The sequence below is a fragment of the Lissotriton helveticus genome, chromosome 12 (genome assembly GCF_964261635.1).
Source record: "Lissotriton helveticus chromosome 12, aLisHel1.1, whole genome shotgun sequence".
In the NCBI taxonomy this organism is placed as follows: domain Eukaryota; kingdom Metazoa; phylum Chordata; class Amphibia; order Caudata; family Salamandridae; genus Lissotriton; species Lissotriton helveticus.
The window spans coordinates 613,346,449-613,373,633 of NC_136073.1; the positions used below are offsets into that span (position 1 = coordinate 613,346,449).

At 47.5% G+C, this 27,185-nt stretch overlaps 1 protein-coding gene across 1 annotated transcript in view; it reads left to right on the forward strand.

Moving 5' to 3' along the window:
* Positions 1-2,988: 2,988 nt before the first annotated feature.
* Positions 2,989-27,185, forward strand: part of LOC144798389 (E3 ubiquitin-protein ligase TRIM39-like) — a 231,881-nt gene continuing 207,684 nt past the window's right edge. The window contains exon 1 of the mRNA XM_078669229.1: positions 2,989-3,464. Coding sequence (XP_078525355.1) covers positions 3,063-3,464 — 402 coding nt within the window. The 5' untranslated portion in view covers positions 2,989-3,062. The remainder of the gene's footprint in view (positions 3,465-27,185) is intronic.

Here is a 27,185-nt window from a genome sequence, read left to right on the forward strand (position 1 = left end):
GATTGTCAGGTGGGGGGGGGCAGGTGCACGGCGCGCCAGGCCAACCCTGTGCGCCCTCTCTGTGCGAATTATAAAGCCGTCAGCCTCCCCCAGAATCTCCCGGAACATTTCTTGTAGGAAGCTCGTGACACTGTCCCCCTCAGCTTTGGATGGAATGTCTCGGACCATAATGTTGTTCATTCTGGACCGGTTTTCAAGGTCCTCCGTGTGCGCCTGAAGATCAACTTGTTGCTCTCGGAGGCGGATGACTTCTTGCTGGAGTAGTTCCACTTCTTCACTTCTGGTCTGTTCCGCCTCCTCCACCGCCGCCACTCGCTCGCCCAGTCCATCCACTTCCTGACGAAGTTCGCGGTGCTCTCCGGCCATTTCCTGCTTTACTGCTTGGAAGTCCTCGCGTAGGGAGTTGAATAAAGTTTCAAGGAACGATTTAGTGATGGGCACCCCCCCATCCCCTGATCTGTGGCCTCCTTTACTGCTGTCGGGGATGGGGGACCCTTGTCTCCCTTAGGGGTGCCCTTAACAAGCATGTCCCTGATGGTGCGCCCGCCTCTACGCCCTGTAGTGGCCATAGTTTGCAGTCAGCACCGGCTGTGGAGGAGCTCAAGGGCCCATACACGCGAGGGTAGTGTGCACCGGCGCGCGTGCCACCAACCAGAGTGTCTCAGCGTCGCTTGGGCGGCAAGGGCCGAACCCCTAGTCTCGCAGCTCCCCCACTGTGCCCTTACACGTTCCTTATTGCGGTGCTCACTGCTTCTTTGCTTCAGCCCCAATGTGGGGACAAGACGCTGTGTAGGCCCGCACCGGTGTAGGGGGCCTAAGCAGGCTTGATGATAATTTGGCTGAGGCTAGTCCTCGCGCCCACAGGGGCATCGCAGGCCTGGTCGGATGTGCCTCTTGGCGGACCCCCCACAAGTCCCAGTCGCCTCTCTTGAAGTCCCCGGGCGAAACACTGCAGGCGCAGGCTGGTAATGACCGCTCCCTCCACTCCTCACCTTCCAGTCGCTTGCAGACCCTCACCGGCCCGGGATGTGCAATCGGCGGGCTCGTCACTCAGGCCCCGCCGCCTCGGACTCAATTTCGCGCCGTCCCGGTGGGCCTTCGCTGGGCCCCCCACCCCCACGTCGTCCCGGCCACACCAGTCCCGCCAGGCCGGCCCCCTCCTACGCCGCACCTTCAGTCTGGGGGTGGCGGACCACCGCACAGGCCTCGCGCTCCACTCTTTGCTGACCCAGCGGGGCCGATGGGTACAGTACGGCGGCAGGCCCCAAAGCCCGGACCTCGATTTTCGCGCCGCCCACGGCCGGGAACTCCCGCGGCCGCCGGTGACCCTCGCTGTAGATCGCCACGACGCCGATGTGCGGCCGCGCCGCCTCACTCCGCCTCGCTCCGCCGACCCCTGGAATTGATTGTGGGCCGGTGTCTTCCGGGCAGGGAGCCCACCTGGTTGCTCGCAGGCGTTGGGGAAGTGCTGCGTCCAGCTCCGCTCACTGGGCCACCATGAAGCGGCAGTGCCACTCGGAGCTCCACGCAGCAGATGAATGGCACCTCGCCCCACTCTTCGTCCCGAGATCAGCCACTCGTTGTGTTAGAGCTTCCGGCCCCGATCCATACCAGAGAGGGGCTCAGGTGCTGAGAAAAGGCCTCAATGGGGGGCCTGGAGTGGGGAGCCTCACGATGTTGCTTCCACTCAGGTCGCCATCCTGGCCACGCCCCCTAAAGTTTATTTTTGAAAATGAAAAAAGCAATGACCCCCTTACTGTGGGAGTTTTCTCCTATAGTGTGGGAATAACTTTGCAAGGTTCACTGCTCCTTATCGCCATGATGTACCTGGCGATGGAGGCCAGTGAAAACTTGCTATTTGTCCACCTACTCAAAAGAGGACTGGCGGACAAATGGCAAAACCTCTGATAGCCATTACCCTGTTGGGCTGTTGGTGGCATATGACACCGGTGGAGATGGACTAGTCTCTGCCGTCGACATATTAAAGGTCTGCCTGACTCTAAATGAGTCGGGTGGACCTTCAGTTTGTCATGGAGGGTACTCTGTTGCAGTTGTGACAGCGTTCCCTCTCCCCCAAACACTAAATTGGGCCGTTAGCCAGAAGTTAAATTGTCTGTCCAGGACTAACGTGGTTGATGTATTCGATCCACCCGCCACCATCGTCAGCCTCAAATTGCACCTAGGTCCTGGTCTAACACTACCATTGACTATCATTGGGTCTTTCAGATTTTTGACGGCGTTCCTACTTAAATATTTAAATGATCATATCTTTGGTTCTTCATTTTGGATTTTTATCATTTTTATGTCATTTTGTTAAATATATTTATTTAACTAATTTGGTTTGGAATACTTATTGTTTTACATTTTTGGCTGTATTACTGTTATGCAATACTTTAAAAATTACTCCAATTTAAGCCTGTCTGCTCTGTGCCATAGCAACCAGAGTGGGCAAGCTCAGGTTAATTTAGCGACTTTAAGAGTTCACTGATTTTTCCATGAGGTGCACAGCCACTCACCCCAAATAATAATCTAATTTCATACATATGTTCTAAAGTATAGGAATTCGTTCTGCCTCGATGGTTAATTGTGACAAAAAGCAATGACAGTTAGGTAATATTATGAAACATACTGCATAATTTGCTTCATTACTCTAAATATATCACTCTTGATTCCAAATGGTGGTGGCAGGAGATGATTAGGAGGAACATTTATTGTTATGCCTTATATCACAGTAGTTTTTCTGTTTTTTATTGCTTTGCTCTTGAAGTGTATTTAGTGTAATACATTGTAAATCCCGTGCCCTCCCTTATTCTTAGTAAGTCATGCATTATATAAGCAAAATAAATAATTCACAGTCGAATAAAGACATAACAGTTCTGACTGCTGCACACGGCTCCAATGTCTGTGGGAGTGTTGACATTTATACGGTATCCGTGAAAGCCTGTGGGCAGAAGGGGAGGTCCCGGATTTAGAACCCGCTCCAGGCGCTTCCTGGATCTTGTTGCAGACAGAGTAAAGGACTCCAACTGAAGCTGCCTCCCAGCTACTCCTCGCGCACGGAAATGGCTGTGGTAAATCTCCTGGCCGAGGTCACCTGCTCCATTTGCCTGGAGTACTTCACAGACCCGGTGGCCATCGAGTGTGGCCACAGCTTCTGCCGCGGGTGCATTAGCCAGTACTGCAGAGGGGTCCAGGGCGAAGCCTCTTGCCCCGAGTGCAGGCAGGGTTTCCAGCGGGACGACCTCAGACCCAGCAGGCAGCTCGCCAGGGTGGTGGAGATCTCCAGGCAGCTGAACTTAAAGCTGAAGCTGCAGCAGGAAGAGGGGAAGTGCGACGAGCACCAAGAGAAGCTGAAACTCTTTTGCGAGGACGACCAGAGGGCAATCTGCGTGGTGTGCCGTGAGTCGCGGGATCACCGGTCCCACAGCGTGGTGACCCTCCTGGAGTCTGTGCAAGAGTATAAGGTACTAAAGCTTGCAGTGTAGATGTCGCTATGTGCGCGCACTCCACCCTTGTTAAGGTACACACATGAGGCCTCATTTATGAGGCCGTGCGTCACTTTTTGCGTAAAAAATGTGCCTTGTTGCACCATATTTACAAAGTGACGCATCTAGGTAGATGCGTCACTTTGTAAACCCCTGCGCTACATTATACCTACGCCAGGTATAATGTATGCAGGGGGGCGTTCCGACGCAAGAAAGGGTCATTGCTGGAGTTGCGTTTCTTTTGTGACACACTCTAGCAATGCGTCACTTTTGCGCCATACAAATACGTCAGAAATACTGACGTATCTGTAACTCCTTGCGCCATGATGCGTCATACTGTAAATATGATGCATCATTGGTGTCGCAAGGAGGGCGCAGTGAAAAGTGACGCATCGCTGTTTTTACGCAGCGATGCGCCACTTTTCATAAATGAGGCCCATGGTTGCCATGTTCCTAGTGTGACTCTGTGTGTCACATTTTCATGTTTTCAGTGCGTTTATGTGTGACATTTCAATTCCATGTGTGACACTTTGAGTGACACTTCATTGTGAGTAAAATAAAGCTGTTCTCTCCATCTAATGAAATAAATATTAGAAAATGCCCCTTTGGCGCGAGTTATGGTCCTCTGAAAATACAGAATGCAATGTGGCATCCGCTATAAAGCTTTGACTGGCCGAGTGTATTGGTCACACAAGTCACAGGGTTGTTTGGTAGCTCTCCAGTGTGCTTATACTTTCCTTTCTCCCTTCCCATTCTCACCCAAGGTAATTTTATTTATGTCTATTTACCTTGTTTATGACAAATATAGGACCGGCAAACAAAATTGATGGACAAAGATAATTTGGTACTTTTGTACAAATGAAGTGACCCAAGACAACAGTTACAGAACTTCAGCACTTCGTTAAATGAGCCCTGAGGACTGGGGCATCCATTTTTCAGTAACATCAGTCATTGTATACTCAAAAGCAATGTTTTCCTTCACCTCAGACAGATGAAAGTCCCTGCAAGTGTTTAAACATTTAGCCTTACGTTTATGGGAAACTCTTCACAGCAATGTCTTAAAGTAGTTAGCTACCTATTCACAAATGGATATTATGTCATGAAACCTTTCAAACGTACTATATCTGCAAATGTGACAAACGCACTCCTCGAAAGAGGGCTTTATACCAGCGTTCAAAAACAAATGCTAAATCTAACTTGTTAGCTGGACCTCGAGTCAGATAATAGCTTCTAAATGACCCCATGTTATGTATAGTAACTACTTTTCCTTACCTTTTTTTTGCCCAATGTTACTTTGCATTCTGGGGCATGTATTTTTCGTGTTCCCTTTTAAGGCCCAGTATGCCTGTTTGCTGAAAATTCAGATCTGTATGTATTTGAATTCCACACCCAACCTTTGAATCAAGAAAATATTCATACCATTTAATCACAACAGAAGACAGGTGAGTGGTGCATACTTCATAAAGAATACTTGTAGGAAGCTGGCTCTCTATATAGTGCACTTAAACTAAGTACGCCGTGAAGAGAGCCCAGTGGATCCCAGATTAGTATATAGAGGCAAAAGTAGATAATACTAATGCTCTATTGTGGTAGTGTTGGCGAGCAGTTAGGCTTATCAGAGGGTAGTGCTTAGCATTTAATGTACTCAGAGAGGCAATAAATGATACACACACTCAAGAATAAATCTGAGACCAATTTGCAGAAAAACAGTTTTTTATATAATTTTATATAATTTTTAAGACCAAGAACCTTGTTTACAGGCAAGTACTTTTTAAGTAATGAATTTTTAAAGTTCGGAAGGTAATGCACAGTTGTTCGCAATTAAGCACAATAGAGGTCAATGGTGAAAAACCACAAAAATGCATATAAAATTGTGCAGTCGGTTGTCAAGGGTTCACCTTCTGGATTCAGGGTAGCATCAGGCCAAGGCCCAATGTTCCACCAGTGGATCGTCTGGAGTGTCCCAGATTCGGTTGGGAGCAGGTTGCTGAGGTCGTTAGTAGCTTGTGTGCTACGAAGAATGGGGGCACTTCAAAACAGGCTGCACAAGGGGACTTACAGATAAGTCCGGGGGACCCCAAATGAGGGATCGGGTCATAAGGGCCTCAGGACCAAAGAAGCACAGCTGGTTCGTTGGCACCCAGGCCGTGTGGGCTGGGTGCAGAGCAGATACGTCAGCCGGGCTCCATGTGTCAAGATGGTCTTAGTGGGCAGGCAGGTTGCAGGGACGATTTCCAGACAGCTGAGCAACTCACAAAGTGGGTCTCAAAGTCCCTTAACTGATGCTTGCTTCCTGGGCAGTTGGAGTCCGAATTGGACTCTTCACCTCGGTGTCAGTTGCTGGTGGTCTGGTACTTTGGGTTTTGCTACAGCATGGCTCTGGTAGACACTGGTATCCTCTCACTTTGTGGGGGGACAGATCTGACCCTCTGGAGCTGGTTTACCACTTTTAGTTCAGTTGCTGCGTCGGCGTCGCCGGAGAGCAGCTAGTCGGTAAGTCAGACTCTGCGGGTTCAGTGCCTTTGGACTGCAGGGAAGTAGCGCCTTTACTGCAAGGAGTTCTCCGGTAGTTTGCAAAGGAATGGATGTATCAAAAGACACCAGAGCACATTATGTTTTGGTTACTCTCATCCTCCGTGCAATTAGCACACTTCTGCAGTGAATGTTCTTGTGTTATAGAGTTCCCAATCAATAAAGATCACGTAGTGTAGATCAATCACGTTTTATTCCATTCTAAGACACAATGTTCCACAGCCGACGCGCGCTTCGCCCTATCAGGGCTTCCTCAAGGCTCGCTGGCAATATGATTCACACCCTATTAGTCGCTGCAGGTAGGAATTTTGAGAATAAAATATCCAATATCCACGATACTTGATGTAAGATTCACTTCTTATTGTCCGCACTAAATCGTGCACTTCTTGTGTCAACTGCTAATCATCCAAATCACCCTCTGTATGGAGCCATGATATGTTCCATCGCATGGTAAACTTTTCCTCAGCATCCGTGCATGTCCAAAATCCAATGTAGGACTGGATGTACTCGGGGTTCTTGGAGGACTCACAGAAACAGGACGAGATAGCACACTACAATGGTTGAGTCCTTGGAGGCAGCAGGCAGGGTTTCGTGCCATAATTCTGCAGCAGGTACTCTGTTCTTGGGTCAGCAGCTCTTCTTTGTTCGGTTTCTGTTTAGATCCATCGAATCTAAAGTTCAGGGTTCAGGGGTGCCACCAAAATACTACATTGAGGCGCATCACAGGCGGAGACAGGTAGTAGCCGATGTGCTACCTACCTTTAGGGTGTCTACACCCTTTATGTGACCACTTGCTTAGGGGAATGGACACAACCCTGACCCTAATTGGCTAATTTACTCTTAAGCAAGATAGAGGAAACGGAGAAGTGGGCACACATTACCTGCCCTACCTTAGGGGTGGTGTTGGCTGAATGGGGACCACCTCCTAAGCTAGCTAATTGTCCCGCCTGTCCGTCCACCAAAAGTAGAGAATGACAGGGGCTTGGCATCCTCCACTATTCCGAGATGTCCGGGTTATATTTCAAAGATGGCATCGCCTTTGATGCTTCCCGCCTTGGAATGCCATTGTAGCCTGGAGGAAGTGTGAAGAACCTCCACCCAGAGTAGGCATTGTTCATGTCTTCTGGGAGCACTGGCTCTGACCCCATGAGGTTAGAAGCATGTTTGGTGGTGGCAGAGACCACACCAGTGTTTGGTAGGTTTTCAGGGTACCCTCTAAGGTGTTCCCTGTCTGCTTTTATTAATAAATCCAATTAACAATAAAGGGGAGTGATTCAGTTGAAGTGCAGAGGCTGGAACCAGTAAAACTATCAAAAAAGAGAAATACCTCTGACACCATCACCATCAATGAGATTTTTCTTTTACCGCAGTGGTCTTTTTAATTAACCCTGATGATGGATTAAACCCAGATCAGTTGGCAGGGTATGCCCAGACGTGGGTCCCTTGCTCACTTTGCCACAGGATTAAAGTTAGCCTGGCTGATGACGGCTGATTAGCCAGAAACCAGTCCCAGGATGCTTGTTTCCGGCCCAGGGAAGACATGGCTTGGCAGCTCGGGCTGGACTGTTCCCATGAGGCACAGGGTCAGACTGATTTGCATATGGCCATGTCTGAACTGGGGTGGCGGAGTGAGCTACAGAATGATGATGGATTAACCCTAGATCAGTTGACTGGGGGTGAGTGCTTGCATTGTTCAACACACTGTCCATCATCCCCTTTGGTTTTACTTTGTTCGCCCTAAGTTGGCAGGGTATGCCCAGACGTGGGTCCCTTGCTCACTTTGCCACTGGATTCAAGCTAGCCTGGCTGATGACGGCTGATTAGCCAGAAACCGGTCCCAGGATGCTAGTTTCCGGTCCAGGGAAGACATGGCTTGGCAGCTCGGGCTGGACTGTTCCCATGAGGCACAGGGTCAGAGTGATTTGCACATGGCCATGTCTGAACTGGGGTGGCGGAGTGAGCTAAAGAATGATGATGGATTAAACCTAGATCAGTTGACTGGGGGTGAGTGCTTGAATTGTTCAACACTCCGTCCATCATCTCCTTTGGTTTTGCTTTGTTCGCCCTAAGTTGGCAGGGTATGCCCAGACGTGGGTCCCTTGCTCACTTTGCCACTGGATTCAAGCTAGCCTGGCTGATGACGGCTGATTAGCCAGAAACCTGTCCCAGGATGCTAGTTTCCGGTCCAGGGAAGACATGGCTTGGCAGCTCCGGCTGGACTGTTCCCATAAGGCACATGGTCAGACTGATTTGCATATGGCCATGTCTGACCTAGGGTGGCGGAGTGAGCTAAAGAATTATGATGGATTAAACCCAGATCAGTTGACTGGGGGTGAGTGCTTGCATTGTTCAACACTCCATTCATCATCCCCTTTGGTTTTGCTTTGTTCGCCCTAAGTTAGCAGGGTATGCCCAGATGTGGGTCCCTTGCTCACTTTGCCACAGGATTAAAGCTAGCCTGGCTGATGATGGCTGATTAGCCAGAAACCAGTCCCAGGATGCTTGTTTCCGGCCCAGGGAAGACATGGCTTGGCAGTTCGGGCTGGACTGTTCCCATGAGGCACAGTGTCAGACTGATTTGCATATGGCCATGTCTGAACTGGGGTGGCGGAGTGAGCTAAAGAATGATGATGGATTAAACCTAGATCAGTTGACTGGGGGTGAGTGCTTGCATTGTTCAACACACCGTCCATCATCTCCTTTGGTTTTGCTTTGTTCGCCCTAAGTTGGCAGGGTATGCTCAGACGTGGGTCCCTTGCTCACTTTGCCACTGGATTCAAGCTAGCCTGGCTGATGACGGCTGATTAGCCAGAAACCGGTCCCAGGATGCTAGTTTCCGGTCCAGGGAAGACATGGCTTGGCAGCTCGGGCTGGACTGTTCCCATGAGGCACAGGGTCAGACTGATTTGCATATGGCCATGTCTGAACTGGGGTGGCGGAGTGAGCTAAAGAATGATGATGAATTAAACCTAGATCAGTTGACTGGGGGTGAGTGCTTGCATTGTTCAACACTCCGTCCATCATCCCCTTTAGTTTTGCTTTGTTCGCCCTAAGTTGGCAGGGTATGCCCAGACGTGGGTCCCTTGCTCACTTTGCCACTGGATTCAAGCTAGCCTGGCTGATGACGGCTGATTAGCCAGAAACCGGTCCCAGGATGCTTGTTTCCGGTCCAGGGAAGACATGGCTTGGCAGTTCGGGCTGGACTGTTCAAATGAGGCACAGGGTCAGACTGATTTGCATATGGCCTTGTCTGAACTGGGGTGGTGGAGTGAGCTAAAGAATGATGATGGATTAAACCCAGATCAGTTGACTGGGGGTGAGTGCTTGCATTGTTCAACACTCCGTCCATCATCCCCTTTGGTTTTGCATCAAAGAGGATGGGCAGACTAATCCTTGTCACCAATCACCAAGTTTTATAGACTTCCGTCCCTGTTTGCTTAAATCTATTGTAATCTACTTTAGTTTGTTCACTTTGAAAAACAACACTACAGTTTCCATGATGTATTGGTTGGTTAAATGTAAGGCCAGGAATGAGCATTTTGGCAATGGAAATTTTAGCTCTTAAAACAAAGGATTTGTAGAACGTCTTGACATGTCTATTGCAAACAATATTTTCAACTGTTTCACTGTCCATGCATTCACACTCTTATTTATTATAACAATCAATTACTTTTGTTATTAAACAGGTATACGTCTGCACTTCATTTAATGTGTTACTGAATTGTACTGTAACTCTGATTCATGTTTTAGATTACATAAGACTTTCCATGGTGATACTCTCCAAGTCTTCAGATGATAAATAAGCATGTTTGTATTACTTACGGTAATGTTCATTCCTCCGATTAGTAGTCTTCCTCATCTTAGTCCTTAATAATGAGGCATTCACATCTAACATAGAACATCAACAATAAAAAAGCATAATTAACCTACATCAGGGTGAGACCCACCCCTTTAATGGTGTTGAGATAAATGAAGGATTAACTCTTCTTCATATCCTGTTACCCCCCAAGCATCATATCAAACAAATCAAGTAGGACCATATAAGTAATTGGGAGAGAGGTCAGGGTTGGAATGTAGGACTTTGACGATGAAGACTATTACTTAGAGTAATTGAGATTACCAGTAGGTAATCCGAGAATTACCACCTCTTCTTTCTTCCTTGTCCCAGTACATACTAATGAGGATATACCCAAGCTTTCTCTCTTATGGGGTCATACAAAGAAGAAAGAACACTAGAGACATGCCATATGCTGCACCCAGTATATTTATTCATGATACAATTCAATCCGACAATGCCGACAGAACCCCTGAGCCCAATGCAGTGGAACTAAACCACCCTCACTGGAGCCTGTAGTATGACACAAATGTATGTGGAGAGGCCCCAGTAGTTGCACACCCTTGTATGCTACTAAAAGTGTCCATTGATTAAAATGAAACATGTATTAACATAGAAATCTAAATGTACAATGAAGAGTGTAAAACCTAATGTTAAACTGACACGCATTTGAAATGTGCTTGACCTTAAAAATGACCTGATTTGAAATGCTGTCTTAACTGCAGATTATTCAGGTTTAACAAATGTATTACTTTATAAGCAACATTTTATTGTGGACTGTAATAAATTTCCTATCTTCTTCTTTCATATAACGTTTGAGTAGACTAACTTGTGCCGTAGGATTCGAATTAGAAAGAATGGATTACCTATGAGTGATTTTGCCTTTTAGTTAGTAGGTCATTGTACTTGCAATGAAAGAAGTTGAGATGTAGAAGATCAATTGGTGTTTAAGGCCTATGGAAACCAAGCCTGATGTTTCCAGAATCTAATTATGCAAGACTGACTGTAGCTAGCCTTGTGTTAAAAAGTATAAGTCGTATGTATTTCCGTGAGAACGAAGGAGCTAAATCTGCTTACCGGAGAACCCTGCTGTCCTATTGGTCATTGGAGAAAAGAGCTAGTTACAATGTTTTCGACGTGTCTTCTTGACTTTTATATTAGTATGTGTTCCTACATAGCAGTTCCTACATAGCAGTGTGTAATTCTTTGGAGTATTTGACACTTATCCTTGATGGTTGTGGCTTCTGCTGCTACTGTTTTCCCTCTCTTCCTTACTTATGCTATTTGACTTGATAAATTGCTACTGCAACTGTATGCTGATGTAATTGAATTTATTGAGCCTTGTCTGAGTCTTATAAACTACTCTTTATGGGGAGTTTTACTACATTAATTTGGCTTTGAAATTCTATGTTCTTTTGATCTCACTCTTTTCCTTGGATTCAAACTCTTCAGGGGTTCTTGAAATCCAAAATTCTGAACCTGATCTATAGATTATTGAACACACTCCTTTATGGAACACACTTAATGCGATCTATATTTTGATGCGTTATTCTAACTATCTTTCTCTGATGAGATTTCTATAAACTTATGTGATTCATGAACTAACTGAAATAAAGGAAAAAATAAAGAAAATAACTTTGCTAATCTATTAATGAGAAATGGAGCTTTGAAAATACAATATAACTCTCATCATTGACTAAACTTAATTGCTAATGAAATTTAAGATTGAGATGTCTGTTTTGCTCCTTGACTCCTAATAAAACTTTCCAATGCCGATCACTGAGAAGAAGTATTTACTGCGGAAAACAGGGCCTAACCCTACAAGATGGTATTTTGGTTTGGATGTTAAGAAATTTTAGGGCCCAGTCTGCGCTATCAGTTTTCTGGTAGCAGAGTAGTGGTCAATGTTTGGAGCAAGGAATTTTAAATAATTACTCAAGTTAGAATAAAATCCCAGAATCCTGAAAACCAATGCCTAGAGCTTGAGGAGCTGACAAGGTACGGTTTTCGAAGGTGGTCGCTGGTTTCGAGGTGGGAGTATTAATAGGGTGATGCGATGTCTATTGTAATTGTAATTGTGTTATTGATGTGTTATTGGGTTGATAAATGCAGATGATTATTGTTATATGTGAAGAAATTGAAGAATTCAGACTTGGCGTAGTCTAAGATCCTAGGATAATAAAACGATTTAGATAAGTGTAAAAGACACTTGAATAAGCCATCGTTGAATGGTATTTCTTGTTTGCAGAGATTTTGTGGTGTAGAGTGTGAGGTATCATGACCTACACAATTGAGATAGAAATACTAATAAACTGTTTTGGCTGTCTAATAATAAATGATGTTAGCAGAACCTAATTGCACACACAGGGGAAGCTGCCTTGATTAGGGTGATTTCACGTAGTTCAAATGAGGATTTCTGGTTGAATGATAAAAGTCGGAATGTGTAAAACCCTTAAATTTCCGGTTGTTGAATTGCTATTGTTTTCCTTTTTCCAAAGCAAAAATTAATTTATATATGTTTTGATTGTTAAAATGTTTTTGTGATCTTTGTTGTGGAAATTGTACAGGAGGGTGAGCTGCTGCAAGGAGTGGGCCACCGGAGTTGTTTTACTACTATTGCTGCCTTTCCTGCAGGGAACTAAATTGACCAGCTACTCAAGACACCAGGAGGCGGTCCTTGGTGCTTATCTCACCTGTGCTGCATCAGCCCTATGACGTGTTTCCTCTAGTCCTGCCGCACAGGTCACTGGAGTTGTTTTACTGCTATTGCTGCCTTTCCTGCAGGGAACTACATTGACCAGCTGCCCAGGACCCCAGGAGGTGGTCCTTGGTGCTTCTCTCACCTGTGCTGCATCAGCGCTTTAAAGCGCATGCACTAGTCCGGCCACGTGGGTCACCGGAGGTATTATACTGGAGAGTTTTCTTGGATAGAGGAATAAGCTCCTGGAGAACTGCCATCATTAGGGGGTTGGATCCCTCCGACCCCAAATGAATTGTAAACTGATAAAGTTTCTGCGATTATGACCAAGCAGTGAAAGCAGAAGGACTGAAATATGATAACCTTAACAGGGGAGGAAAGCTACTCCAATTTGCTACTGTACAGGAGGAGACGACACAGGCGGCCATCATCGATTGCCTGAATTAACAAAGTGGCCCTTTTCAGTAGTAGTGCCAGAACAATTCTGTTAGTTAAGGGACATTGGTCCCGATGTAGGGAAATCTGATTTACCGACTCTAGAATACCGAATTTTACCGATTCGGTAAATCAGATGTAGGAAAAAATTCGGTAATTTTTACCGAATCTGTATGATTCGGTAATTACCGAATTTGTATTTACCGATTCGGTAATTGCCATTGATTTCTATGGGCCATTATTTACCATGACATAGTATGTCATGGTAAATAACGAATTCTTAAGGGCTGGTGGCACTGTTTTCAGTGCCACCTACATCTAGGGTGACCAACTGGCATTGGTGGAAATTCAGGACGGTGAGTGTAAAAATTCAGGACAAAGGGTCAAAATTCAGGACACAAATTCAGGACAGGAGGTCAAAATTCAGGAAAAATCTTCAGGACAATTGGATAAGTTTTACAGACACACCAGAGGTCGCACAATTGTATATAAGTAAGCCCAGCCATATCTAGACCTATTCAGCAATTTGCAAATCTATCCATCATGTATCCTTCCATCTATCATTTCACTCATCCACCCCTTCATTCATCCTTTCACTCATCCATCCGTTTTCCATCCATCCGCCCATTCACCCTATCCATCTGTACACTCATCCATCCACTCTTCTAATCATCCATCCATTCACTAATCCATCCAGCCATTTACCCTTTCACCCATCCAGCCATCCTTTCACTTACTCATCCATTCACCCAGTCACTCATCCTTCCACCCATCCACCCTTTCAGTCATCCATCATCCTCCCTTTCTCTCTCCATCGACTCTTTCACTTAGCAATCCTTCCTTCCATCCATCCACCCATCCATCCATCTACTCATCCGCTCATGAATCCATCATTGACCCTATCACTCATCAATCCTTTCTCTCATCCATTTATCCTTTCACTCCTTCACTCTTCTATTCATCATTGTGTCCATCTACCTTCCCTTTCACTCACTCATCCATCCTTACATCCACCCTTTCACTCATCCGTCCATCTATTCGCCCTTGCACTTATCAATTCATCAATCCATCCATCATTTCACTCATCCATCCACCCACTCACTCATCATCCACCTTTTCACTCATCCATCCATCCTTTTACCCATCCAGCTACCCTTCTACCCATACATACAGCTATTTCCATTTTCTCTCTTACATCCATCCACTCACTCATCAATCCATCCATCCTCTCCCATTATCCATCTATTCAATCTTTCATTCATCCATTTACCCTTTCACTAGTTCATCCACCCATCCCTTCACTTACTCACTCACCCACCTTTTCATATTAATTTTGAGCTGAGCCTTTTTGACAAGAGGCCCATCAAGAGGGGCGGCAGGAGCCACCACATGGGGGGGAACAGGATCCACCAGGGTGGGCACAGGGGTGGGTATGCAGTATTCTAGTATCATCTGGGTCTCTTCCAGGGTGGGGGAGGGCTCCTTACCCCCTCCTGGACAAGACAACGAGAAGACAGGCTCTGTTTCCAAAATGTTAGTTTTGCCCCCCTCCCCCCACAGTGATGTACAGTACTGAAAGGAGATACTCCGAGAGACCGATTTAACTGATTGTCCTCCATACTTTGTTAATCAGTGTGGGTGGGATTGTGCCATTTCTTTATTTTATTACAATACAGACTGCATGTTTGTAAAAAAAACCTCCATTCTTCAATTTAGTGACAGTAATTAAGCCCTGTGAAAAGAACCATGTGCTGCCTCGGTGTAATCGGGGCCGGTTCTAGGATGTTTGGGGCCCTGGGCAGAAAGGGAATGTGTCACACCAATTGCAGATTCATGACGCATTGAGGGCTGTTTGCATCTGAACAGATGCCCCCTGCTCCTGAAGCCACAGCCCCCCGTCTCAGTCACCTTCAAGCACCTCTTAACAGCTCATCAAGGGCTGGAGGTGTGAGGGTTGCCATCCCGCTGTGCCTCTCCAATGCTGCTGGGTATCTGAGCTTTCATACAGCATCAGAGTTACACCCGACCTTAACAGCATTGGAGTCAAGCAGGGAGGTGGAGGCCAGCTGTGCCGGTTGTGTGAACAGTTAAAATTACGGACAAATGGCGTCCGTTAAAGAATCCTTCACGGACAACGGACAGACGGCCGAAATTACGGACTGTCCGTGAAATTTACGGACGGTTGGTCACCCTACCTACATCACAAATTAGCGATTCGGTAAATTTGCCGATTCGGTAATTTACAGAATCGGTAAATTTACCGAATCTGTAAATATACCGAATCGGTAAATTTAAGGCCCCCTACATCTGAAACTCCAAATACCGGTTGGTAACGGCCGAAATCGGCCGTTACCGACCGGTATTTGGCCTCCTACTTCTGGCCCTAAGAGACTTACAGACGTAACTCATAGGTATGTAGGAAATAAATAATTAGACTAACACCGTTAATGTTTATTTATTTATTTAAATCTTTTTATTGATGACATTATGCATATGATACAAACAAATTGACACCGTATTGTAGAGAGCATTACATTGATATGGATTTTGCTTCCCTACGCTCCACACTGTCTATCTCTAATCCGCAAGTGGGCCTGTATTTAGGGTGTACCTATTCATTCTGTGACTGTGGAGGTACGGGGACTTGCAAATATTCCCTTTATAATAATTCCACTGTCCCCATATTTGTGACCACTTTTTAGGACATCAACTAGATTCATATACTGTTCGCTCCATCAACATACACCAATCCATATCCCTTTTCCATGCAGCGATCGTCGGTGCCTCTTGTGCTCCCCATAGCTTAGAAATGTTACGTTTCGCTATCATCAGTCCCAGTGTCACCCAGGTCTTTGCCTTACTACCAATATATTTAGGAGGCACAATCCCGGTTTTAGCTCTATTGGGATTTGTAGAATACCCCCATACATCGAGTTTCTTCAGACCAGTATCGTTGAATGTGTGTACACTCCCAGATGATGTGTATGAATGTGCCCTCTTTACGAAACCCTCTGCCACAATCAGGATCCTCCCCGTAGCCCCTTTTTACCAAAGTTGGATATGACAGGTACGCCCTATGTAAGACCTTGAGTTGTACGAGTCGTAGTTTTGAGAAGATCGCCGTCTCTCGAGGGGAGGATAGGGCTTCCTTCCAGTCCTCTTCTTCCATATCCACTACATCTCACTCCTAATACTCGCGCAATCTCCGTAGGGGATCAGTTATGTTGTTAATTAATTTTTGGTACGTTAACGAGATAGCTTTCTGGGCCATGTACCTATCGAGGATCCGGTCATCGAGAGGGATGGATTCTACCAGAGATTCTTCCTTTGGTATGGCTGCTTGTAGCGCATGTCAAACCTGCAAGTATCTAGAATACTCTGTATCTGCTAGTTCGAATTACGTCTTCAATTGCGCAAAGTCAATCGCTCCCCCTTTTTTCCACAGGTCCCCAACCCTTGAGATACCAATCATGTCCCACCAGTCAAAGCCTTTAGTGTTTCTTAGTGTACCAAATCTGTCTGTGTCCCATAGTGGGGTCATACATGTGATTTGTCCTGTTCTACTCAAGCTTTTGTTTGCAATATGCCTTATTTGAACCGCATGCTCAGTGGGTCCTGTCAAATACAATTTAGTCGGATTGGCATATAATGCTCTGATATAGTCACCGCCTGGGAAAAGCCAGCAGTCCATATTATAACCAGGGTCATCCCGGGGCCTGTATATGCCATGATTTATTGCTGCTAGGTGTGATGCCCAGTAGTACCTTTTAATATCCTGCAGTCCGAAGCCCCCGTCGTAACACCCCTGTTTAACTTTTGGGTTGCTATTCAGGGTGGTTTTCCCTCCCAAAGGAGATCTCTCTGCTCCCTCTCAATTGCCCTGAAGTAGTCAGTGGGAACCAGGGTCGTCGAGTTTTGTAATATGTATAAGAAACAAAGCAATGCTATCATTTTAAATAATGCAGCGCGGCTGAGCGGAAGAGACCTCCAGAGCCGTACATCACTCCTAAGTTGCTGCAGCGGGGGTAATAGGTTACGCTCATAATATGCCGTACGATCTTTGGTGACGTATATTCCTAACTACTTAAAACCTACTTGTGCCTCCTCTATCACGTAGCTTTGGGGCAAGGGGAGGAATTTCTCACTCAGTACATAGAGGACTGAGTTATTCCAATTTATTGTGTATCCGGATTATTTCGCAAAATTTGTAAAAATATGGAGTGCTCTATTAATTGAGGTTCTCGGTGAGGCCAGGTATAGTAATATGTCATCGGCCTACAATGAAATGCTGTCTTCCCAAATTTCCGACCATCGTAGGCCTCTTATAACAGGATCTTTCCGTATCCACAATGCCAACGGCTCCAGCATGAGAGTGAAAAGCAAGGGGGATAGGGGACAACCCTGTCTAGTTCCCCTCTTAAGAGTAAATGTGGGTGATTTTCGGTTATTGACTGCCACCTGTGCTAGGGGCTCCGTGTAGAAAAGTTTTATCCAGCTTAAGAATTCAGGGCCAAAACCCTTTTTTTTTTAGGACTACATACATGTATGGCCATTCTGTAGTGTTGAATGCCATAGTGGCGTCTAAGGAAACCACTACTGCATCTTCATGCAGGGTATTGGCTCTGCACAGCACACCATGAAGCCGCCAGAGGTTAAGTGAGGTATTTCTGGCTGGCATGAAACCCAATTGGTCCGGGTATACCAATTTTGTTATGACTTGGAGCAGGGGGGGTGGCCATCAGTTTTTCCAATATTTTAACCTCTGCGTTAAGCAACTATATCGGTCTATAGCACACGCATTTGTTTTTCAGTTAACCACTCTTTTGGATGACCACAATTTGTGGCAAGTCTCTGGTCAGCTGGAAGTTTCCCTTGTTCTCGACTTTCTACGTACATCTTGGTGAGGTGTGACGCTATTTTACTAGAGGCAATTTTATACAATTCAATGGGCAAGCCGTTGGGGCCCATCGTCTTTCCAGCTTGTAGTTTCCAATGGCTCTCTCAACTTCGGTAACTGTGAGTTCTCTTTCCAGGGCCTCTCGGTCGTCTGGGGACAGATTTGGTAACAGTATATCTGATAGCATGGACATCGACTCCCCTCAGTGGAGGCCACATGGGATCTACAGGTTAGCTTAAAGTGAGTTGCCAACTCGTCTGCAATTTCTTGGGGGTCTGTAATTTGCCTATCCGCTTCGTCGATTATCTCAACAAGTAACCTGTTGGCTTGCTCCCAACCAGACCAATAACTTCCCTGCCTCATAAATTCTACAGTGCGTGGCCCTGTATTAGGACTGTGCTGCATCTGTGCCTAGGTCTTTATATTTTTTCATCTTTAATTTTAATAAGTGTGTATTTTCTCCAGCACTAGGATGTCGGCTTCTAGCTTGGTGAGTTGTGCATTTTTTTCTTTCTGGGCTCCAGCAATCAGGGAGATTGCTTGTTCCCTGGCAACTGTTTTGAAGGCCTCCCAGATGATCAAGGCCGAGCTCACCGAGCCGACATTCTTCTCAAAGTATAGATTAATTTCTTGCTTCACCTTTGTCTTAATTACGGGGTTTTTCAGATACCAAGGGTTAATTGAAGCAACCCGTCCAGCTTGCGGTTCAACTACCCCCATTAAAACCCATACCAGGGAGTTATCCAAAATACCCCTGGCCAGGTGACGTACTTGTGTTATTTGCCCTATCTGACCTGATGGTACTATGATGTAATCAATTCTCGAGAGGCAGTTGTGCGCCCCAGAGTGGAAAGTAAACTGCCTCTCATCCGGGTGAAAGGTGCACCATGTGTCTGTTAGCCCCACCATTCCCATGAAACCATGTATTTGCACTTGTGAAGGTGGCACCTCCCTTGGGGGACTACAGTCTAGCTGACCTGATATTATCGAATTGAAATCTCCACCAATGATGAGCCTATCCTCTGGGAATGTGAGCAGGATATCTCCCTGAACCTTAAAGGCCGATTCCTGCAGGCCCGGTGGGATGTACACAGGCATTAACGTGAGTAGTTTGCCTTCCCCAAGTTCCCGTAACTGCCACATATCAACTAAGTTTATCCGTCCAAATCCAATCAGTAGTCATTATGAAGTTTTTCTTTATCATTATTCTGACTCCTCTTGACCCTGCAGTGAACGCCGAGTGAGCTATCAATCTATATCCCCACTGTGTCATGGCCCCACATGCGTTCCCAACCAAATATGTTTCTTGAAGGAGTACAATGTCCGGGGCATGTCGCTTTATGTATTGGAGCACTATCCCTCTTTTGAGTTTATCTCCTAAACCATTTACATTCCAGGACAACCGCCTAACCCCCCTCGTACAGCCAACTCCACCATTCCCGATTTCCTCTGTCACTCGTGCTGTATGCGGATGAGTTGAAATGGCCTGTGTCCCCGCCCACACATTCAAGCTCTCCTAAAGGGAGGGCCTGCCCTTGTGAGACGTTATGATGATGTGAAGTTGCCATCTCTGCCCTAAAGTGCTGTCATCAAAACTAACCTTAAAACTAAGTAAACTAGTGGGCCGTGAACGGAACCTGAGACGGCCTGATCGCACGACCAGCTTGCAGGAACGGGGGGCAGCGGTTGCCTCCGTTGCATCTGTGACGGTGCCATCGTCACAGGCTAGCTCTGGGGCGGCTTGAGCCTTGCAGCGAAGACCTATGGCGCCTGAGGGGCCCTTCGTCTTCAGGTACTGTGGGTAACATGTACTTTTGGGAAGACACCACAGTCCGGCCCTCGGAGGGCACACACACTGGTGCCCCTTCCCCCACCACAAGGGGGCGACTACACTTGCCCTTGCATGGGAGCTGTTGTTACCCGTTTTGTATCCTTCCTTTGTTCTGCTGGGTTTTGGGTGGGTCGGATCCGGGATGGTGTGTTGAGGGAGTGGGGAGGGCGGTTGTAGGGGAGTTGGTGGGGTTGCACAGGGGGGTGGTGGTGACCGGAATGTGTGGTTGGGTATGACTGTTGCTTTTGGTTTGGTACTACTTCTGGGGTTTGTTGGCGCGAGCCTTGACTATTGTGCCAATTATACTCCTTGTTCAGATGCTGTCGAGCTGGTGCAGACAATGGCAGGACCTTTGGTACAGCCTGGGGATTGGCTCTGGGGGTTGCGTAGGGAGGGGGAGTGGCAGCCTAGCGAGAGGGGAGGTGAGGATGGAGTGCAGGGGGGGTACAGACGTGGGAGGTGGGAGGTATGTTGTGGTTCTTCGACAAGGTGATAGCTGTGCGGCTGGATTTAATGTTTTACGATGCCAGTTAGTATTGGTACTTGGAATGTGAAAGGTCTGAACTCTCCGCAGAAACGCCAGAAAATTTGGAAATACTTAAATGATCACCAGCTGGATGTGGTGGGCCTCCAGGAGACTCATTTAGCGCGCAGAGATGAGCTACGCCTTAAGCACAGGCATTTCCCCCTCATTTACAGATCCTCCGCCTCCACTAAACATAGGGGGGTGGCCCTTTTATTTCGCGCGTCCCTCCACTTCCAGCCAATGGGGGTGAACTGTGATAGGGAGGGCCGCTGGCTGATGGTCAAGAGGCTATTGCATGGTAGGCTCTGCACTTTTGTGGTAGTATATGTCCCCAATGCAGGTCAAAATAGCTTTCTCCAAGATCTGCCGCGTAGGGTGGGGGACTTTGTAGAGGGGCACTTGTTTCTGCTCGGTGACTTTTATATGGTTTGGGACAGGGACCTAGATAGCTCTGGCACTCAGAGGTCCGACGCTGGCCTGTTTTCTACTGAAACACAGCGACTGGTGGGTGAATTGGGCCTGATTGACGGCTGGCGCTCCCTGCATCTCCAGTCCAGAGATTACACCTTCTTTTCGCATGTCCACCATTCCTATTCCCGCCTAGACCATATCTTTTTGAGCCAAGCGCTGAGGGGAGATGTCCGCGACTCCAGCATTTTTCCACCATCTGTGTCTGATCATAGCTTGCTGGTCCTTGGGATACACCGGGCGGCGAAAGGTGACAACCTTCGCAATTGGTACTTTCCGGCCGCGCTGATACGGGACGACACCTCATGCAGGGAACTACGAAAGGCCATTCGGGACTTCCTGCCCCTTAATCCCGTCTCGGACACGTCTGTATTCACCACTTGGGATGCTTGCAAGGCCTCGCTGCGGGGCACTTGCCTGGCCCTCAGTGCTCGACTTAACAAACTGAGGAGGGAAGAGCGGGAAGGGCTGGAGGCGGAACTCGCTGCCTTGGAACAAGCGCACAAGCTCCGCCCGTCTCGACTGACCCTTCGCCCCTTGACAGCGGTTAGGGGGAAATTAAAGGCCCATTACAATAATCGGGCAGAATTCACCCTCCTACGGCTCCGGCACCTCTCGTACGCTCAGGGGAACAAGGTGGGACGACACTTGGCCCGCCAACTTCGGGATAAGAGGGAGAGGGAATACATTGGAGGTCTCCGGGACTCGTCAGGTGACCTGCACCACCGAGACGAGGACAAGGCGGCACTTTTTGGCCGCTTTTATGCCGATCTCTACGCGGGGGATGTCCTCGATTCTGAGGAGCAGACGAGTTATCTAGCAGAGCTCCCTATACCCCAGGTTTCTGCGGAACGGAATGACTTCTTGACTGCCCCCATCTCAAGAACAGAGGTGCTGGACGCCATCAGGGCTCTGAAACTCCACAAGGCGCCGGGTCCCGATGGCTACACCGCCCTTTTCTACCAGACGTTCGCATCGGAGGTGTGTGACTACCTAGTCTCCCTCTTTAATGAAATGGTGTCGACTGGGAGAACTTCGGGATCTATGGCTGAAGCGGTGATCTCCGTTATCCCTAAGATGGGGAAATACCCATCCAAATGCTCTTCATATCGCCCGATAGCCCTCCTCAATATTGACGCTAAATTATACTCTTCTATCCTTGCACGTAGGCTCCAGGACTTAATGCCGGTCCTTGTCCACCCGGACCAGTCCGGATTCATCAAGGGCCGACAGACCCATGATAATATGAGGTGAGTGGTCCACCTGATAGAAAAAGCCAATATGTTTCATATCCCAGCCGTGCTGGTGGGCCTTGACGCCGAGAAGGCCTTTGACCGCATGGACTGGGGGTTTCTATTCCGCACCCTGGCCGCCTTTGGCTTTTCGGATAAGTTTATAACCATGATACGGGCTAACTACAGCGATCCCCGCTCTAGAGTGATGGTCAATGGACACCTGTCCACCTTCTTTTCGCACTCCCGTGGTACCCGACAGGGCTGTCCCCTCTCCCCCCTGCTCTTCGCGCTGAGCATTGAGCCGTTGGCGCTAGCAGTGAGGGAGCATGAGGGAATCCAGGGTCTCCCCTTTACCGGTGAGCAACACAAAATCTCCCTGTTTGCGGATGACGTTATGTTGTCCGTGGGGGACCCAGCGCACTCACTCCCACACGTCCACACGGTCCTCCGTCGCTTCGAGGGGGTGGCCGATTTTAAGGTAAATTTTGATCAATCGTATATCCTCAATCTCACACTGCCTCCTACAGAGATGGAGCGAGTGCGGCTATTGACCCCTCTGTCTTGGGCGACCACCTCCCTCCTGTACCTGGGAGTTCGTCTGACGCCTACCATAGGGAAGTTGTTCTCGGCGAACTACCCACCGCTGCTGGCTTAGGTGCGAGCAGACTTAGATAGTTGGAAACCGAAGTACATCTCGTGGCTGGGTAGAATCCACGCTCTAAAGATGGTCCTCCTCCCCAAATTTCTGTACCTCTTCCAGGCCCTTCCCATTCCGATGGATCTGGACTTCTTCCGGCGCCTTAAGACCTTGATGCTGCGCTTCACCTGGCAGGGGGGTCGAGCGCGTTTCTCCTTCGCTACTCTGCAGCGACCGCGGAAGGAGGGGGGGGGGGGTGGGTTTCCCCGATATACACCTCTATTATAAGGCTGCGCAATTGCGAGTGCTGGTGGAATTGTCTCAACAACTCTCAGAAAAACACTGGCTGCACATGGACAGGAGTGTCGCAGGGAGGTCCATCTGGGACCAGGCTTGGAAACCTAAGGTGGACGAGCACTGTACTGAAAGTATGGGACACAGTCTCTGGTGATGATCGCTAGACTACGTTTCCCTCCCCCTTTACACCGATCCACTTCAATCCGGCTTTCCCGCCGGCATTGCAAGAGGGCCCCTTTCCAACTGTGGAGGGAGGGGGGCTGTAGGGCCCTTACACACCTGTTCCACGGATCTGCCCCACTCACCTTTGCTAATTGCATGAGGGACTATGGCGTCCCGGCCTCGGAGCGGTATCACCACCTCCAGCTTCTCCACTGGGCTACCTCCTCGGGGATAGGCGACGCAGCCACTAGACCCCTGTCCCCATTCGAGGCCTTTATTCTCCGAACCAACACTATGAGAGGCGCTATCTCCTTCCTTTATAATCTGCTGCTTACCACTGCTGTGGCACCCCCTCCCCGCTATATGGGGCACTGGGAGGAACTTCTTTGGAGGAATGGTCGGGTCTTTGGCGCGACATTACGACGCACAACCACTCCGTAGACCTACGTGAAGCCCATCTCAAGACCCTTATAGATTGGTACTTGTACCCGTCCAAGTTACATCACATATTTCTGGCCTCCTCAGATCGGTGTTGGAGGGGCTGTGGTCTCTTAGGTGACTTCCGCCACATCTGGTGGGACTGCCCGATCATCCGCCCATATTGGGAAGAGATTCTGTCCCACATCAAAGACATTCTCGGATATCCGGGGGCTGATTCCATAGCCCATGTCCTGCTGGGTCTCCGGGACCCAGCTCTCGAACATCAAACCAGAGCTGACAAACAAATCTTGTGGCTTTGCCTTGGCGCTGCAAACTCACCCTGGCGGCAGCCTGGAAGAAGCCAGAGGCCCCGGCGATATCTTTGGGGCACGCGAGACTGTGGAGACTATTGAGTGTGGAACGAGTAGCGGACATCTTCCTAGGAGCCTTCAAAAACTTCATGTTTCGATGGGGTCCCCTGGTCCGCTTTCTCTCACGGGGGCTACCATCGGCAGTCTGTCCGTCCTCACTACGCACACTCCACCTCTTCCAGATATAACCATGGCCGTATGAATGAAGGGATGCATGTGTACAAGAGTCACCACCACCTGGGGGGTGGGTAGGGAGGGGGGTGGGGAGGGGTATGGTAGTTCTGTTCACTGTTGCGACGCCCTCAAGGCATCTGGAGGCTTCAAACTTCTTCTGCACTGTATCAATCGCCTTGCTTCGGTACCCCTACTTGGCAGAACCCCTACCCTCCGGGCTTCGGAGGAGGGATTGACTTTGATTGACATCAGAGACTGATCTTTCCAATTGCACTGTGGTACCTGTTATGACGATTACAATGTGCTGTTTGCCTCTTCTTTACTCCCTGTGTGAGAAACACTACGGGGCTGTCGCTTGTATTATTTTCTATGTTCTTCAAAACAAACACAAATAAAAATTTTACAAAAAAAAACTAAGTAAACTTCCCATACCCCCCTCCCTGCCTCCCTGCATTCTGGGCTTGAAACTGCCCCTGTCCCCAACTATGCAGAGTGCCTTTCGCCCCGTTGTGAACTAAGTTAGAAGCGGTGGCGGGGTGACTTCCCTACTCCCATACACTGATGCATTTAAGATATGACATATTAATAAAACGATAATAGGTCAAAGTAGAAAAGTCACTTAGCCAATAGTTTAGGTGATCTGGATACAGCGTCTTTACTCGTGTCAGTTTGGGTTCTTTTACGGTGGCTATATCCTTTTAGTGGTGCAGCTGCCAATGCGAAGAGGCTATCCTTCCGGATCAATGTCTTTGGCTAGTTAGTTGTCTTTGTGGCCCATCTGGTCCAGTACGCTGTCTGGGGGACCGTTCGCTTCTCGATTGGGTACCATGTCCTTTCAAGGGTCTCCACCCATCTAGCCATTCTTGTGTCGCTTTCGGAGTATCGAAAAACCAGGTCTTACCCTCTGCTTCCACTCAAAGTTTGGCAGGAAACAGCATTGAGTACCTAAATTCTTTTTCTCTAAGCCGGGCCATGACCTCTTGGAATGAGTGCCTCAGTCTTTGCGCGTTTGCTGTATAATCAGGGAAGAACTTCACAATGCTATTTTCAAATTTGACCGGTGGAGCAATGCAGGCAGTGTGTAGGACTGCATCTCGATTCCTAAAATTAAACAGTCTCGCCAACAGCGGTCTTGGTCTGCCCCCGGACTTGATGCACCCTTTCCACCGTAAAGAAGTTGGAGAGATTTTTGGGCTGGAGGTATTTGGTGATTAGGTCTTCTACGAAGAGGTCTGGAGTGGGCCCTTCGGCCCGTTCTGGTAGTCCAATTATTCTAATATTATTGCGGCACAACCTGCCTTCATAGTCATCTAGCTTAATTTATATATATTTTTTTTTATTTATTTAAAAGGTTTTATATAGTGCTGCTGGACCCAAGAATATCAGAGCGCTTTACAAGGTAGGTGAACATATTAGGATACAATATACAATTGAAAATGTGCAGAAAATTCACATGAGATAAAACATTGCATTAAATGAGCTACGGGGGCAAAGAAACAGAGGGATAGCTAAGGGGACAATGAATATTGAAGTAAAAGAGAGAGAGGGGGTGTCAGGAAGGGGAGTGAGAATATGAGAAGAGGGCGAGGAGTTGAGTGGAGGTGTGAACAAGTGGAGGGAAAGAGTGAGCAGAGTCAGAATCAGAGACGTTAGGAACCCCAATATTTGTTGAGGAGAAACACTTTGAGTCTTTTTTTGAAGAAAGGGTAAGAGGGGTTGCAGCGAAGATCTTTGGGGAGAGAGTTCCAAATCGTAGGAGCATTACCTGAGAAAGCACGTGATTGGGTCTTTTTACATTATAGTCTAGGGGGGATCAGGACAAGGGAGTGAGTGCTTCTCAGGGACCTGGAGCACCCTGCTTTTTGTAGTTTGCATGAAAGGTAAGAGGGGGTGTTTTGGTGAAGAGCTTTGTGCGTAATACAAGCTATCTTGTAGTTGGATCGTCCTTCAATTGGGAGCCAGTTGAGATTTTTGAGGACGGGAGAGATGTGGTCAAATCTTTTACAATCAGAAATAAGTCTGGCAGCTAGGTTGAGAACAGATTTAATCTGTGAAATATGGACTTTAGAGGTGCCAGCAAGTGTGGCGTTGCCATAGTCGATCCTGGAAAGTACAAGAGATTGGACAAGGATTTTGAAATCGTCAGCTGGAATGAAAGATTTGTTTTTTTTGAGGTGGTGAAGGGTGAAAAGAGCAGCTTTGGCTGCATTTTTAATGTGGGGGATGAGATTAGTATTCTGATCGATGCTGATGCCTAGGGATTTGACAGAATTAGAGGTGGAGAGGGAGCAATTAAGTGCTTTGATATCGTTGATCCAGAGTTTAATGGGAAGGGAATTGTTTTTGGGAGTGAAAGGGATGATTTCAGTTTTTTTAGGATTCAGTTTGAGATGATTGAGATGGAACCAGGCTTGGACTTTAATCAAGGTATCATTGAGGTGAAGCATGTCATTGTGGGATTTGATCTTGTAGTATAGTTGAGTGTCGTCAGCATAGAGGTGGTAACTGATTTTAGCTTGTTTGAGAATGAGGGTGAGTGGTTCCATGAAGAGATTGAATAGGGTTGGGGAGAGGAGAGATCCTTGAGGGACACCGAGAGAGACAGGTTGAGGTTTAGAGAGGCAATGACTGAGCTTAATTTGTTGTGATCTATTTTGGAGGAACGAGGAGAACCATTTGGGTACAGTGCCTTCACAACCAAAGCGATCTTTGAGAGTGTTAAGAAGGGTGGACAGTATCAAATGTAGCCGAGAGGTCAAGGAGGATTAGTAGTGAGGATTCCCCTTTGTCTAAAGAGCGATGAATGTCATCTGTAATGTTGAGCATAGCAGTTTCGGTACTGCATCCCTATCTACAACCGGATTGGAAAACGTCAAGGAGATTGAAGGAGACAATATGGTTATCTAATTAAGACAGGACACATTTTTCAAGATCTTTAGAGAGGAGGGGAAGGTTAGAGATAGGGCGAAGATTGTTAAGGTCATTAGGGGCAGCAGAGGTGTTTTTAAGAATAGGGGAGATATGACCTAGTTGAAGGGAGGCAGGAACACAGCCAGTGGAAAGAGAGGAGTTGATGATATCGGTCCATATTGGGACAATGATGTACAGTGGCGTCACTAGGGGGGTGCGGGGGGTGCGGACCGCACCGGGTGACACCCATCATGGTGTGACACCAATATGGT